This window comes from Embiotoca jacksoni, unplaced genomic scaffold, assembly GCF_022577435.1.
Source record: "Embiotoca jacksoni isolate LCO1_2020_lvr unplaced genomic scaffold, fEmbJac1.0.p SCAF_2, whole genome shotgun sequence".
Lineage (NCBI taxonomy): Eukaryota > Metazoa > Chordata > Actinopteri > Embiotocidae > Embiotoca > Embiotoca jacksoni.
Window position 1 is genome coordinate 5,337,926 of NW_027185340.1, and position 14,740 is coordinate 5,352,665.

Genomic DNA, 14,740 nt, shown 5'->3' on the forward strand with positions numbered 1-14,740 from the left:
TGCCCGTCAAACCAAAGAGCGCTCGGCGTCACGACGTCAAGAGGCGCCTCTGACGCAACAGCGACACCCCGCGGTAGAGGTCGGAGCAACGTAAGCCCCCGCTTACCCCACTGTATCCAATCACAGTGGCTAAGATAGGCAGTTGCTCCTGATGGCATGGAAACAAGGGAAGAAAATCAAGGTCAAAATTTCTACACGTGACTAAGTAACTATTGGATATCGATGTTACATAACCCCGAGTAAACAGGAGGAGGGGGTGGGCGGGCGGGGGGGGGGGGGGGGATAAAATGTTTAGTAGCGGTGAAAATGCCTCAATAGGACATCCATAATTACACAACATCCTCAAAACGTTTGATTTCGACCAGTGTGATGTTGTTGTTGTTGTTGTTGTTGTTGATAAGTTTTTCTCGGTTTGTGTTCACACACGGTGCCTAGATCAGGCGCTACTCGTCTCTTAAGTCCGACAAGTTTACTTTGTTTACCTCTGTCAGAGCAGTTGATTATTTGCACCACTGCATCGTGTTAAACCGTTTGCAGACGCGTCTACTGACAAGTACCAACACATGCAGGTGAAGTGGTCCAGTGCAGAAACGTGTGATGCCCAGGCTGGGACTCAAACCCAGTTGACAGTTTTTCACGCTGTAACGTTTTGCATGGCAACAGCCCCTCCCCCCATCCGACCAGCAGGGACCCTGTGCAAATTACCCAAAATGGATAAAAGCGTAAAATCCCCCCAATTTAAAAAACTAGGCTGTCAATTAACCGGAACATCGGCAGCTTGCATGTTGGTGAAGGTAAACTACACGCTCCGATTTAATTGTGCGCAAGTGCGGGCAAATCTGTGTGTTTTTAGGGTTTTCTCGACGCAACTGAAATGGTTAACTCCAAACCCGGAAAGGGCGAAGTCTGCACAGCAACAAGCGCCATGATTGCGTTGCTCTGTGCGTCTCAGCAGCTGGTGAGTGATTCTTTTGGTCCAGTGGTTGCATGTTACTATGCGCTTGCAGAATCTGTCACAGCCCTCCTTCAGTACCTTGCCAACAGGAGCAACGCGAGCGCGAACTCTGTTTGTCGATAATTTGTCGCATTGGATTGGTTAGACGACGGTGATTTAGGGATCAGCTGCGCTCAGACACAGTTCTGCTGCTCCTGCGATACAAAGCCAAGAGAAAAGCAATTTGCTGTCATAGTTTCACATCGATAAAGTTAGTGATATTTTTTGATTTATATCCAGCCTTCGGTAGCTTGGAGTGTCTTGCGACGCCAGCTGGCTTACGGAAAGACATCAAAAACCAGGATGTTACTCAATCTTAAACGCGCAACCGGAGCCTGTGGCTGGCAGAGCTCCTGCCAAGCTTTTACGCGGGCACAGCGATGCACGTCAGTTTCACTTTCAGGATGGGAGTACTCCAGACACAGCTGGAACATGACTGCAACAATCTGTATCCTTTGCGATGCTTCAGCATTTGTCGTGTGTAATTTAATGCCTCTTATGGTGGCGGCATCCCTCTGACTGGGTGTGTATTACGTAGCTCATTTAATCAAATGCTGATTTATTGGTTATCTATATTTATCTAAATTAAGCACCAGTTTGACGCCTGCATGATGTGTTTACAGGGCACAATGGAGCAGCTAGAAGAGGAACTTACTTGCCCAGTCTGCTGCTGTCTCTTCGAGGACCCGCGGGTCTTGCTGTGCTCACACAGCTTTTGCAAGAAATGCTTGGAGGGACTCTTGGAGGGGAACCGAGGACCAGCTTTTAGAGCACCTCTCAAATGCCCATCATGCCGCAAAGAGACCCCTCACAACGGCGCACACAGCCTGCAGATCAACTACTCTCTGCGCGGAATAGTGGAGAAGTTCAGCAGAATAAAGGTTATTCCTAAAATGTGTGTTTGTAAACAACACTGCGGCCAGCCTCTTAACATTTTCTGCGTCAGTGACTTAAAACTAATCTGTGGATTTTGCGCAACGACGGATGACCACAAAGGGCACAAATTCTGCTCTTTGGAGGAAGCATACGAGCGGGAGAAGGAGGCGTTTGAGGAGCTGCAGCGCGGAGTGGAGAGCTGGCACAGCGCAGACATCCAGTCCTGCCTGGAAGCACTACAGACCAGTAAGAAAACGGCGCTTCAGTCGGTGACCAAGGACGCAGCAAAGGTGTCCGACTACTTCGACAAACTCATCAGTGGCCTTGAATGCAAAAAGAACGAGATCCTGTCCGATTTCGAGACAATAAAGCTGGTGGTGATGCAAGCGTACGACCCGGAGATCACCAAGCTGAGCGCAGCGCTGGAGGAGCAGAAACGGGCGCTGAGCATCGCCGAGTCCTTCAGTAGCGTCTCCGACCCCCTGTGCTTTCTGCAGCAGATGCAAGAGTTTCGAGACAAGTTGAAGGTCCTTAAGGAGACTCCGCTGCCCTGTCGGAAAGACGTGGACACCGGCCCCGTCGTGCGCAATTTTGACGTGAAGAAGTGGGATTCACTGAGGCTCGACGAAGTGGACAAGATCTCAGTACCGCACGAGAACGGCTCCTACCGAACGGGGGGGGGCTCTCGGATGGCAGTGCCCAAATGGATCATCTTACTGATGTGTTTATTACTGCCAACACTGCTGCTACTGCTGCTGCTGCTGCTGCTGCTGCCGCCGCCGCACAACCTCGCAGAGTATGTGACCTCGACGATTGAACCGTTTCTCTCTGTAGTTTCCACCCACCTCGCACACAGCGGTGTGTACCTGCGGGAAGTGACCGCCATGTGCACAAGTTGGATGGATGCAGGTCAGGAATGTATCGACAAGTTAATTGACTCCACTGTCCACTTTATTGGCAGTTGAAAGTTATCTTAATTTCCGGCGTGTGGCATCTCACAACTACAAAATAATTACCAAGTGAGATGCACAAAGCCCGTGAATATATGGAAACACTTAATCGTTTTACACGTTTTATTTTTTGTTCGTCTTTTTTGTTGAATCTACAACCTCAATGAAGCCACAGAATCAAACAGAAGCAACACTTAAACCTGTTAGGCTGCAGCCTACGTTTCCATCAGGGAGACACTAACTCACACTTCCTTCCACGAATGTATAATCTATTTCTTCTTTTTTTTTTTGAGAAAAAAAACCCACTAAGGGATTTTTTTTAATTTTTTTTTTTTACCTTCCCCAAGATGATCTTGACAAATAAAACTGGGAAATTTAAGTCACGTCCATGTTTGTTTTTATTTAGTGCGTCAGGTTCAAATCAACAACAAGCGATCTAATGAACTAATCAAGCGATTAACGAGAGAAAAAAAAACATTTATAATCGATCAGTGTGGCCTCTTCTCCTCCTCCTCCCCCCCCCCCCCCCCCCCCCCAGCCCCACAGAGCGCGTCCGCCACAGTGATGCTGCAACCTCTTCAAGGTTACCACACGTTGCATAACGGGGCCCGTGTGAAATATTCAGCAGGCTGCAGACACAGGAGGAGAATAAATGGCGCGCTGCTGTGTTTCATCAAAACTTAACACCTGACAGCTGTAGTCCCACAATCAGATAAGAAAACTCCGGCAAATAGACATGATTACGCAGCAGTCCTTTTATTCCTACACACAATTCAATTCAACCCATGCCACCCGTTCGTTGCATGTCTCTTTCTGCTTAATTAATAGTCTAGCGTGCCTTTTTTTTTTCTTCTGCTGTGCATTTGAATAGAAACGACAAATTATAAATCTAACATCAAAATACAAAGATGTGTACAAATAAAACGAACTCAAATTCTTTAAATCTGGGTTATAGCGCAGTAAGATAAGTGTGTTATCAGTGGTCTTTGTTAAAATAGGTCAGAGCAAACGGACACAAAGTGAATTGTGACCCAGGGTCGTTTATCCTTTCGTTTATTCCTTCTCCTGTGTAGAGATCGGCAGGGATGCATTTTGATGTGGGGGTGAAGAAAAAAAAAAAATCTTCAGATCAGACCACAGAGTGAATCAGTGATGTCAGCACTGACCATAATTCAGGATGTACGTCATTGCACGCTTGTACATATATATAGCTTTCTGTTGCCAGGCAAACATAAGATGAAAAATAAAAGTAGTCGACATTAATATTTTAAATTGTCATATCAAGCACTTTTAAATATAGCCTGAAAAATGTTCCCTGTGTCCAAATTAAGAAAAAAAACTTATTCAGTATAACTAAGACTTTGATGAAACACTGTCATAAAGCCAGAGCGCACCGTCAATACTCTTTATATCAACTGTGCATGAGATCACGGTGAGACTTCGCTAAATTAAAGTTCGAGTCACCATCTACTCGATCACTGGTGACTAAAAATCAAAATAATGAACGGTGTCCCAATTCTGGATCAGCTCCTGCACTCTTGCATCCTTTAAAACTGGCTCCGAGCATGTAACGGTGTCATTTAAACGAGGACCTGTTTTAGATTTATTCCTGTTATAATATCCTTTTTCTTTTCTTTTTTTTCCCTTCATATTATTTCTCTTTGTAAGAATATTATTTTACACAGAAGTCAATTTTTAAGGTTTCTGGAAAATATGGGACAAGCGCAAACAAATCCTCTCGGGGATCGTGCCACTGGGTGTTATTCTACTGTTGTATAGGTCATGAAAAAAAGACAACAACGACATAAAAGCAGGTACATTTGTAGCTTCTATACATACCAAAATTAGCAGTAATATATGTGCACAGTTGGAAGTCAAAATGTGGAATTTCAGGCCGCATGTCACCAAGACATTTTGATGTGTGCGGAGCGAACTGCTTTAAAGATGCCAGATTGTCCAATATTTTACACTCAAATCACTGAGAGGATTCAAGAATTTATTTATTCCCGAAATTACAGACAACCTGAGGAATTGCGTTGACCCTGTGAATACACACTGATTATGTTTAAGTCCACCTTGTAGCCATGGCATTAGGCCTATAAAAATTGTAATTAAAATCCGAGAATCTGACCAATTATTATAAAATATATAGCTAAATGTTGTAGATCTTTTTTTATTTTATTTATAAAATGCAAACGTTTATGCAGAAGAAAATCACGGACACACAATAATGCCGACACTTTTTTTCCCTCTCAAATGATTTTGCATAAATGTAATCCGTGCCAAATGCCCTAAATCCACTTTGTCTACAATTATAGTTGCATAAAAAACGTGGATCTTAAAAATGTATTTTAATTTTGTTTTTTTAAAAAGGCCCACAAGGCCAACATCTAAGAAAGTGCAGCTGAATGCGTGTGCTGAATGTAGTGTAAAATATAACGGGGCCTTAAACTGTTATCAGAAATAAAAAGCTATGGTCACCACGAAAAACGTAATCACTAAAGTAATAAATTATGTCCCAAATGTGGTATTTATTTTATTATATCATCTTTAGAGATCTCGGCTGTCCGTTGTTGAACAGGTGTAACCACTCACACAGCTCCTCTTTAATCATCTGATTCATATTTCGTACCTTCACATAAAGCTGCGCTTTACAGTTTTAATAAAAATCCAAGATTTATTAACGGCCGCCACATTAAACCAAAGGCATGCAAGGCAAAATGAATGAAGGCAGTTTTTTTTTTTTTTTTTTTGTAGTTAGATCAGATGTGGGATTATCTTCAGTGACGTCCCGGAACCGCAGAGAGGACTGCAAGTTCGCATCCAACACCACTTAAAATGGAGGGTTTTAGTCGTGTTACGGGACGCCATGTTGTTTGCCACATAATTGCAGGGTTGTTTTATAAACAACAGGATATATCATTGTAGATGTGTAGGCATTAAAACGCTCATAATACAAAATAATGAGGCGAGCTGGTCGCTAGAAACGAACAAATGGATAATTAAGACCGTCTGGAGGAAACCCATCAGAAAACATTCTTATGAAATAGAGGATTCAAAAGATTAAAAAAAAAATATATCCTGACACTGTAAAAAATGAAGGCGCAATCTGATACTTCGTAATTAATTCGGATGTATAGAATCTACCGTGTGATTGAAGTGATTTGAAACCGCAGCTCATCTTGTGTGAGCGCTCCGGTGCAGGCCGACCGTCCCGGTGCAGGCCGACCCGACCGTCCCGGTGCAGGCCGACCGTCCCGGTGCAGGCCGACCGTCCCAGCAGCGCAAGTTGCGAGGCCACGCGCGCCGTCACGTGCATTTCCTTCTCCGTGGATGACGGCTCTTCTTTAAGCCGTAGGAAGAAAAAAAAAAAATTGCAGCAACACTTTAACCAAAGACTAACATACTAAATGGACAGCCCACGCGGTTTAGCATGCCATGTTCAAAACACATCGCAAGACAACAACAACAACAAAAAGCCCAGTTCAAATTTTATTTCTCAAGAGTGTGCAGAAGTTACAGTGGAATCAGAAGGAGCGGGAACATTTTAACTGTCAATACAGGACTGTGATGAAGACCAACTCGAAACTAGTGTGTAAAACATTGCACCTGTAAACCATCTCCGAAGCACGGCCACCGTTTGCCTCCACCAGAGTTGTCTCGGTGCACCCGGTGGTGGATGGTCGCTCTGATTGCGAGTGGTCAGCTTTGCTTCAGCAGCACGATCAATACTGGAGGCTTCAGCTAGTCTTAACTCCAATATTTACGTGCTGCTACAGTAAGGCGACCAGAAAATGACGATGATAAACATCCATGCAACTTTTGAGCGTCGGGAAAACGGTGCCTGTGGGGCATTAACTCAGAGAGCACAAAAATAAAAAAAAATAATTTTAAATAATTAAAAAAAAAACAAAACACTGTGACAGTACGTCAAGTCCAGGAGGTGTTGTATGATCAGGCTTTACTGCGGCAGCACAGTATGGCCTGCATCTCAGTGTAACCCACAAACCATTCCGTGCTGCTACAGCATCACCAGAACCGCACTCACTGTCCTCCTTCTTCTGCGCTATTTACACTTTTACTCCTCCTCCGGACTTCTGATCCTTACCACATGCTAACAGACTTAGTACCTAACATTTATCTACCTAAAAGACGTGCAGCTGATCTCCAGAATCAGATTAAAGCCTTTCGGTCCACTCCAGAAACAGGCGGGGAGGCTCTGCATCTGCAACACACACACAAAAACAAATAAAATACTTTTTAAATGTAATTCAGATTTCAGTCCGTCAAAATATCCCCCCATTGAGCATCAAAGAGTTGCAGAGAGCAAAGCTGTAGTTGCCCGGCACCAACTCACTCCTTTGGGTGAGGGTGCTGACAGGAGTGGTAACCCTAGCACACGTCTTTGATGGTGGGAGGAAACTGGAGTTATCGGCAGAAACCCAGGTTAACTTGGGGGAAGCATGCAAAGAGAAAGGACATGGACCACCGAACTGTCTCGTGGTCAAAAAGTATGTGGACACCAAAATTTAAAACACCCATAGACATGTTGAAAATCCCTTTTTAAAACTATGGGTATTGATATGCTTCTCTAACAGTGTCCACTCTTCGAAGGGAAAACCTTCCACCAGATTTCAGAGCCTGGCTGTTGAAATTTGCCCCCCATTTGGCCACAATGTGCCGGCTGGGCGTCGTCGTTGGGACGATGAGGCCCGGCTCACCGCCCGCTTCCACTTCATATCGAAGCTGTCGGATGGGGCGGAGGTCGGGCTTTTCTGTAGGCCAGCACCTTCCTTACACACGAAACTCAGAAAAACATTTCTTTATGGATGTTGCTTCATGCACGCAGGCCGTCATGTTGAAACAAGAAGGAGCCTACCCCCAAACTGTCACAACACTAGAAGCACACTGGTGTCTACAATATCATAGCATGCTGTAGCATTAGGATTCCTCTTGATTGGAATCAAGCAGCACGAGGACACACTAGTCCACATAGTGTACTCAAATAATTTTACATTTTGAGTCAAAGGATTTTGCTCACTACTTTTCTGAGTCAAATATAACAAATGATTATCTTTCAGAAGAAACAGAAATGTTTCACATGTTTATAATAAGCATCTGTTTTTGGCAGCATCAACAGCTGGACAACTTAAAAGTACTCAAATGCAAATTTGAAACTTATGATCATTAGTTTATGACTTTACCACACTAATGAGATATAATAATCAGTTTGCTTCAGCACTGTGAAAACACGGGGCAAGATGGCAGGGACAAAAAAAAAAAAAAAAAAAAAAAGTTAAAAAAATTCTTCCACTGAATTTTTCTTAATGAGACTAAAAAAAAAAATATTGTGGCATTTTCATGGCCACTAACAGATTGGTGTCATAAGCAGGTGCTCCACCAACACTTAAGTGTCTACTGTTTGTCAGAGAAGGACTTTGGTGTCTGATTCAGTGACTGAGTACTCTTATATTCAAAGATAATTAATTCTCCATTGTACTAAGCAATGTGTGTACCCAACAGAAACCACTGAACGTAACCCTGGGGGAAAAGGGTTGCACAAGTGACATGAGATATTGTGGCTGTTCAAGTGTCATTAAGAAAATTACTGAATCCCTATCAGCATCGGAGCCATTGTTCAATACTTCAATAATAATAACAACAAAAAAAAAGCCTGCTGGAGGAATCAAACAAAAGTGCCATAAGATGCATCTCTTCCAGTCATAATAAAAATAAATATCAACAATTGCTGCAAATTGTTTTAACATGACCTGTTAAACACCAAAACATTGAACTGTTGTTACCACATCTCCTTTAATGCAACTTAGTTTGTATGCAGAGCAGTTAGAAGACACTTTATCCTGATAATAATCCTGTGGGAGATTGGGTCCAACGATTGTGTTGCCACTAGAGGTCTCAATGGACCTGTAATTGTGACCTTAGTCTGAAATGGACCTGATAGCCTGAATCTAATAATCTCTAACATACTGCCCTTCCAAAAAGACACTGATAAGACACCCTCTTCTTTTTCTCTCACACACACAAACTCCAGTGCAGCTCAGAGAGCTGATTTTTTGTGTGTGTGTGTGTGTGTGTGTGTGTGAAAAATCATGAATTTGCCTGAGAAAACAAACAATTAACTATTTATTCTTCTGTCAAAGTAAAAAAAAATAATTGTGATAATAGAAGATACAAGCAGCGATGAAAAAATAAATGAAAATACAAACTGAGGGTTTAGCTGCACACAGAATGGACCCTCGGGATACATGTTTTGTTTTTTTGCATTCAAAATTTCTATTTGGAACCTGACTTTTAAACTTTGGATGTGTTGTCACACAAATACCAAAGTACAGTTTTCAAAATGGTTCCAGCTCTAAATAACATTACCATGCATTAAAAACACAGTTAGCTGAAAAGTCAGCAGTCAATCTAAAAATCTGCAGTGTAGTGGAGCAGTTACTACATGGACTGTGCGATTACCGAAATAAAATGTATTATACAATGCTGCATAGAATTTGGTCCAATTTTACCTCCAGTTTCAACACTACATACACACACACACTGCACAAAAGCTTCATCACTGATAAAACTTGTTTCTAATGTCAATTAATACTTGAGCAGGAAGTAAAAAAAATAAAAATAAATATATATATATATATATATACACACATATACATATATATGTTTATATATATACACACACATTTATATATACATATATATATTTATTATATATATTATATATAGATATAATATATATAATAAATGGCTTTCTTGATGATGGACATTCATGACTACAGCCGAAATTTGTTAAGTCAGCACAGGTGCAACAGTGCCGTTTACCGTCAGACACACCTGACAGTGGCAGGAGAGTGGGAGGACAGCAGGGGCCAGTGACTGCAGTGCTCTACTTTTGTTTTTCCACTTGGTATGCAAGAAGTCCTGAAAATGATCTCAATTCATTTACAATGATACCGTGGAAAAACATAGTAGAGTAATGTAGTCCAAAAAAAATAAGCATTTCCTTAAGAAAATATATAGTTAATATTTAGTACTAATAATGTTATCTGTCTCCACATATTCCGCACAAATTTGGCACAGCAATCACAAAATTTGTTCAAATTGACAAATTATATCACTTTAAAACATTGTTGTTACCAAGAACACAATATAAAAAACACAAGGTATAAAAATAATAATAATTTTAAAAAAAAGTCAAATAATTATACTCAAGACATTTGATACATCAGCAACCAAGTGTTATTTAACAACTTCGCATCAGGGGTGTATAATTGCTCGCTCTGTAGGGCATGAAAAAAGTCTTGTATAAGTCCTGGGCTAATTGAGTCCACATCTCCTGTCAGCAGCAACACAAACAGCTATGTTATAATTTAGTACAGTTACACAAAAATGCTGTGTGCGCACACACACACTCACACTCACACACACACACACACACACACGTACGTTTCCTCAATGATGAGGATGTGCCGTTTTTATCTTTGTAAACTGTATAACCTGTTTAAGCTGCTCAGACTAAAAAGAAAAATTGAAGACATGAAATGGGCATTTGCAAAGCTACAGGTGCATTTCTTACCATTTGCTCACATGAGAAAACAAATATTTAGAAAAAAAAACTGTTAGTTGTGGCTTTAATTAAAAGTAACAATTACAGACTCTTATTGACAGAGTTGATTCATTTTCCCTAAATAAACAGCCTGTGCCAGAAAATTTGCCTAATCATTTCCTTGTGTTATGTGTAATTTCTACATGCCCTCTTTTATTGCATGAATAAAACTGAAGCAGTAAGCAAAACAATTATTTTACCTTGTCCATCCTTTTAAATTACCCAACAAAAATGCACCAAGCAACAAACCAGGTAAATTGTGTAATTTCCTTTTCAGCTGATCATTTCTTTACAGGTACAGGTGGAATTGTTCACACCAATGACTCTAACCTCTCCCTATTTTTCTCCCTCTCCTTTAAGGAAGCATGCCGGGACATGTCACCTTCACTGCTCAGCCTTTTTAACCCATTCCTACAACACTTGCTCCCCATACAATGACCTCAAAGAATCACCTGACCCTGAGGTTGAAAGGTCAAGTAACCTCCTACACCCTGTCGGGCACAGGGACGTGGACATGACAAGCCATCACCTCCCCAGATCGAGTGGTCTGGGCTGGCCTCTTCTGGTCTGTTTTACAGTCTTCTGCTTCTATAAGCACAAGCTAAAGGGAGATCTGCAATGACATCCTAAGCTGTGGAAGAAAGAAAAAAAACAACAACACAATGGCAATCTATCCACATGAAAAGATCCAAGCAAAAAATACATTACTGATTAATACTGTTGAGCAAGCCCAGGATACAATAAATACAAGAATGCATCCACTGATTCTTCCCTTTCCACTTTGGCATGCAAGCAAAAATATACCCTTACACGATTACAAATCCATCACTTGTAAAATGTAAGCCAGATAAACACCAGGTATTAGAACAGCCAAATCACTGTTGTCCTGTGTTTGCAAAGATGAGGACAGATAGTACAAATACACTTTGTTGACTGTGCCACAACTTACAACTCAGGATAAAATATTTCATCAACTACAGGGGCAATATTTATACAACAAACGATTTACCCATAATATCAATGCAATTGAATGTGATGACATGAATATATTACTACCTTTTACCAATAAAACTTTGGGTGGGTGTGAAAGTCTACATGCAACCCAGGGGGTGGTGAATAGTTTTACTGTTCAAAGTAGACCAGGGATGCTACCAATGAAGAACTGCTTTGTTCCAGACAAAACACCAGTACTGTAATGGCATGTGATAATCCAAGAAAAGCCAGTTACACATGCGCACCCAACAAAATATGTAAAGCACAGGCAGAGTGACCGGGATCCCCTGGAAGCCACAGCCACATCTTGTCAAATGAATTACAGAAACATGTGAAAACATACACCGAGGATTGACAACTGAATGGACATATTTATTTCACAGCACAACACTAGCAGACATGTGACAGTGAAAGTTGAGTTATTTTTTGCACTACACACATCACACCACCCCCATCATTTACTGTCAGGTGTGACTCCTCACACTAGAGATACATACTAAAATGTACTAATTAAAACAAATTATTTGAAACACCGGATTGGAAATTACGTTTAGATTTTAGTAAATAGTAAATTTTAAAAAAGTACGACGTAACCAATGTATGAAAGTCATTTGGAGCAAGCACAATAGTCATTTAACATGTAATGATAATTATGATTCATTGTGCTGTTTTGAATTGGGTAATGAGAGCAATTCTTACAACAGGGCAGAAGACATCTTCAAAGGTTTACTAATAGTTAAAAGCCATTTTTGACCACATCCAGTGAGTGTGGGTCACAATATGAGAATACTGTACTCCGGGACTAAGAGCAGTGTCTACCATCTAAATACACCAGTGTGTCCACAATGTGTCTGGTAAAATATTTAATCCAAACACACAACTGCTCTACTTGCTACTACAGTACAAACTGAGTAGTTTAACTAATCGCCACAGTGTTTTCAACAAATTCATTTCTAATCTGTATAGTTAATTACTAATTTATCTGAATTATCTCAAGCTTCCTCCGACTGTTACGAAAGGCAGGGCAGCAATAAACAGGATGCAGACAAAGCAGTAAGTACACTGTGATGCAATTTCAAAAGTATGACCTGGGGACTTGTCTCACACTTGACCAATTGCATGAAATTATTTCAAAAAGCCTAGCACCAAGTATAAAAAATTAATTTGGATTTCTACCACATGACTGCCACAACTTTTTTCATTTCAGTGAAACACTACTTTCGGTAGTATGAATATGGCTGAAAGTAGGTGCAAAGTAAGTGTGTATGTGGTATTATGTGCATGTTCAGCTATGCGAGAGGGGAAAAGAGGAAACAAAGCAAAAGTGAGTTGAAGCACACACCCTTACAGCAATTACACAAACACAGACTATACTTGGTGTTGTGTACTTATTACAACTCTACAATGTCCAAGTTAAATATATTTCAGTTTCCTGTGTAAAAAAAAAGTGTGTTAAGCACACGTCATAGCCAAAAAAAAATTCTGCTAAAAATATTGAGGCTTTCCAGCAACTTGCACGTTTTATTGTGACACTGTTGATTGAGTTTAGACAATGGTGCAATTAAATAAAATAAATAAATAAACAAAACAAAATCTATTGTGACTCCTGTGTGTGATAGGTCAAACAAATTAATTACTAACAATTACAGGCATCAATAACGTTTATGTGAAATTTCACCACGTTTCTTGCAAGGCTTGACCTCCCTGCTCACAACTGTGTAGTGACTATGACACACCAGTGGATCAACATTGGATACAGAAGTAAATCCCAAATCAGGTGTGCTGTTATTACTGCTGAAAATACACCTTATTTGATTTAAACTTTTACAACTGACCAAACAAGACATGGTGTGTCACACTGTGTGAAAATATCAGGTTTTTTTTGTGCACCCAAGCACAGTGGCTGACTGGGAGCAGTGGGTGAGGTGTTACCTGCTCACTCAGTCAGGGCTGATAAAATAGAAATGTAGAAACTGGCCCTGACTATTTTTGGATCATCTGAAAATGTTCCTATCTACAAGGTAATACTGTGAGCTAATCTAGCACCCTAAAGTGAAAAAGAAAAAAAAAAAAAAAAAAAGATTGAAAGAAGACCGGAAAGAAATGAAAACACTGTGTGTCTAGTTAGTAGGGGGGCATACTCTTGCTATGTCAGATCTTACTGCCAGTGCTGTTGCAGGTTATCACGTTACTACCGAAAATCAAAATATCATGCATATAATTCACCAGCACTGATGTATTTCTAAAGATGCTGACCAAGTCCACAAGTACATCTGTCACTACTATAAACAATTTAAAAAAAATAAATACATAAAAACTGCAACTTTTTGAGTGCAGCAGAGGTACACAAAGCTTACATTTTTAAGGAAGCACACTTGACCTTTTGGAAATTTACTAACATTTCTGACACTGACCAGCGCTCACAACAGATCATCTAACTTTGGGCAGGCCAAAAAAACTGCAATTTTTCTCTCTCCATATAACAGATTCACGGCAAATATGATGATGGAAACACAAACCATAACAGCAGTTAAGCACATAACTGACCGATATTTAAAAATATAATGCCACCTCTATATATTATATTTAATATTTTTCTTTATTAGGTAAACAGGTGTAAACCTTTGTGCACTATAGTGATGCAGCACCTACTGTATGAAAAAAATAAAAAATAAAATAATCAAAGCCAATGCAAAGCATATGCTTATAAGCTCGCAGGGACCTGCCATCTTTACATGCTGCACTGCTGCCACTAGTTTTATCAACCTCAACCAACTTTAGAGTTTAACACATCATGCAAAAGAAGTAGAAATTTTCACTAAAGATCCCATCTAAGTTTACCTAGAACAACCAATATTTAAATAATCCTAAACTTAAATTATGCCAACAAGAAAACTGACTGACCCTTTGACAGCCTGTATTTAATGCTGCTGAGACGCAGAACTGAAACCAAGGCCAACTCCTGGAAAAAACCCAACAAAACCCGCGAAAACCTGTTCCTATCACAGCAAATTTGAATACTATAAAGTTTGTGCTGAGTGGTGCAGAAAGAAGGAAGAGAAGGGTGGGGGTTCTCTGCAGTCTGGTTACAACACATGTGAGCAAGTACAAGAAGAGAGGCACAGTTTCACCAGGAAATGGGGGTGGGAGCCCATTTTGCCGGAGGGGTCCGAGAAGACAGAATGATGAGTCACAGAATGTCATGCTAACAGTCTGAAACAGCACAACGGTCCTCCACAAAGAGAGTGAAAAGGCAAATACCAGAGAACGGAGGGGAAACATAAACCTGTAGCATTAAAA

General features: G+C 40.7%; 1 protein-coding gene across 2 annotated transcripts; it reads left to right on the forward strand.

The window, feature by feature from the left end:
* Positions 1–856: 856 nt before the first annotated feature.
* Positions 857–13,152, forward strand: trim13 (tripartite motif containing 13). Of its 2 annotated transcripts, none has more exons than XM_069154170.1 (3): positions 857–958; positions 1,618–2,666; positions 10,808–13,152. In XM_069154170.1, the coding sequence occupies exons 1-3, from the start codon at positions 875–877 to the stop codon at positions 11,067–11,069; spliced, it is 1,395 nt and encodes a 464-aa protein (XP_069010271.1). In that variant the 5' UTR covers positions 857–874; the 3' UTR covers positions 11,070–13,152. The 2 variants fall into 2 exon arrangements, with proteins under 2 accessions (XP_069010271.1, XP_069010272.1); XM_069154171.1 differs by lacking the exon at positions 857–958 and adding an exon at positions 968–1,517.
* The last annotated feature ends 1,588 nt before the right edge of the window (positions 13,153–14,740 follow it).

Coding starts and splice junctions, on each gene's coding strand:
- trim13 (XM_069154170.1), top strand. CDS start 875: ATGGTTAACTCCAAACCCGGAAAGGGCGAAGTCTGCACAGCAACAAGC. Junction 959..1,617: donor TCTGTGCGTCTCAGCAGCTG/GTGAGTGATTCT, acceptor ATGTGTTTACAG/GGCACAATGGAGCAGCTAGA. Junction 2,667..10,807: donor CCGCCGCACAACCTCGCAGA/GTATGTGACCTC, acceptor CTCTCCTTTAAG/GAAGCATGCCGGGACATGTC.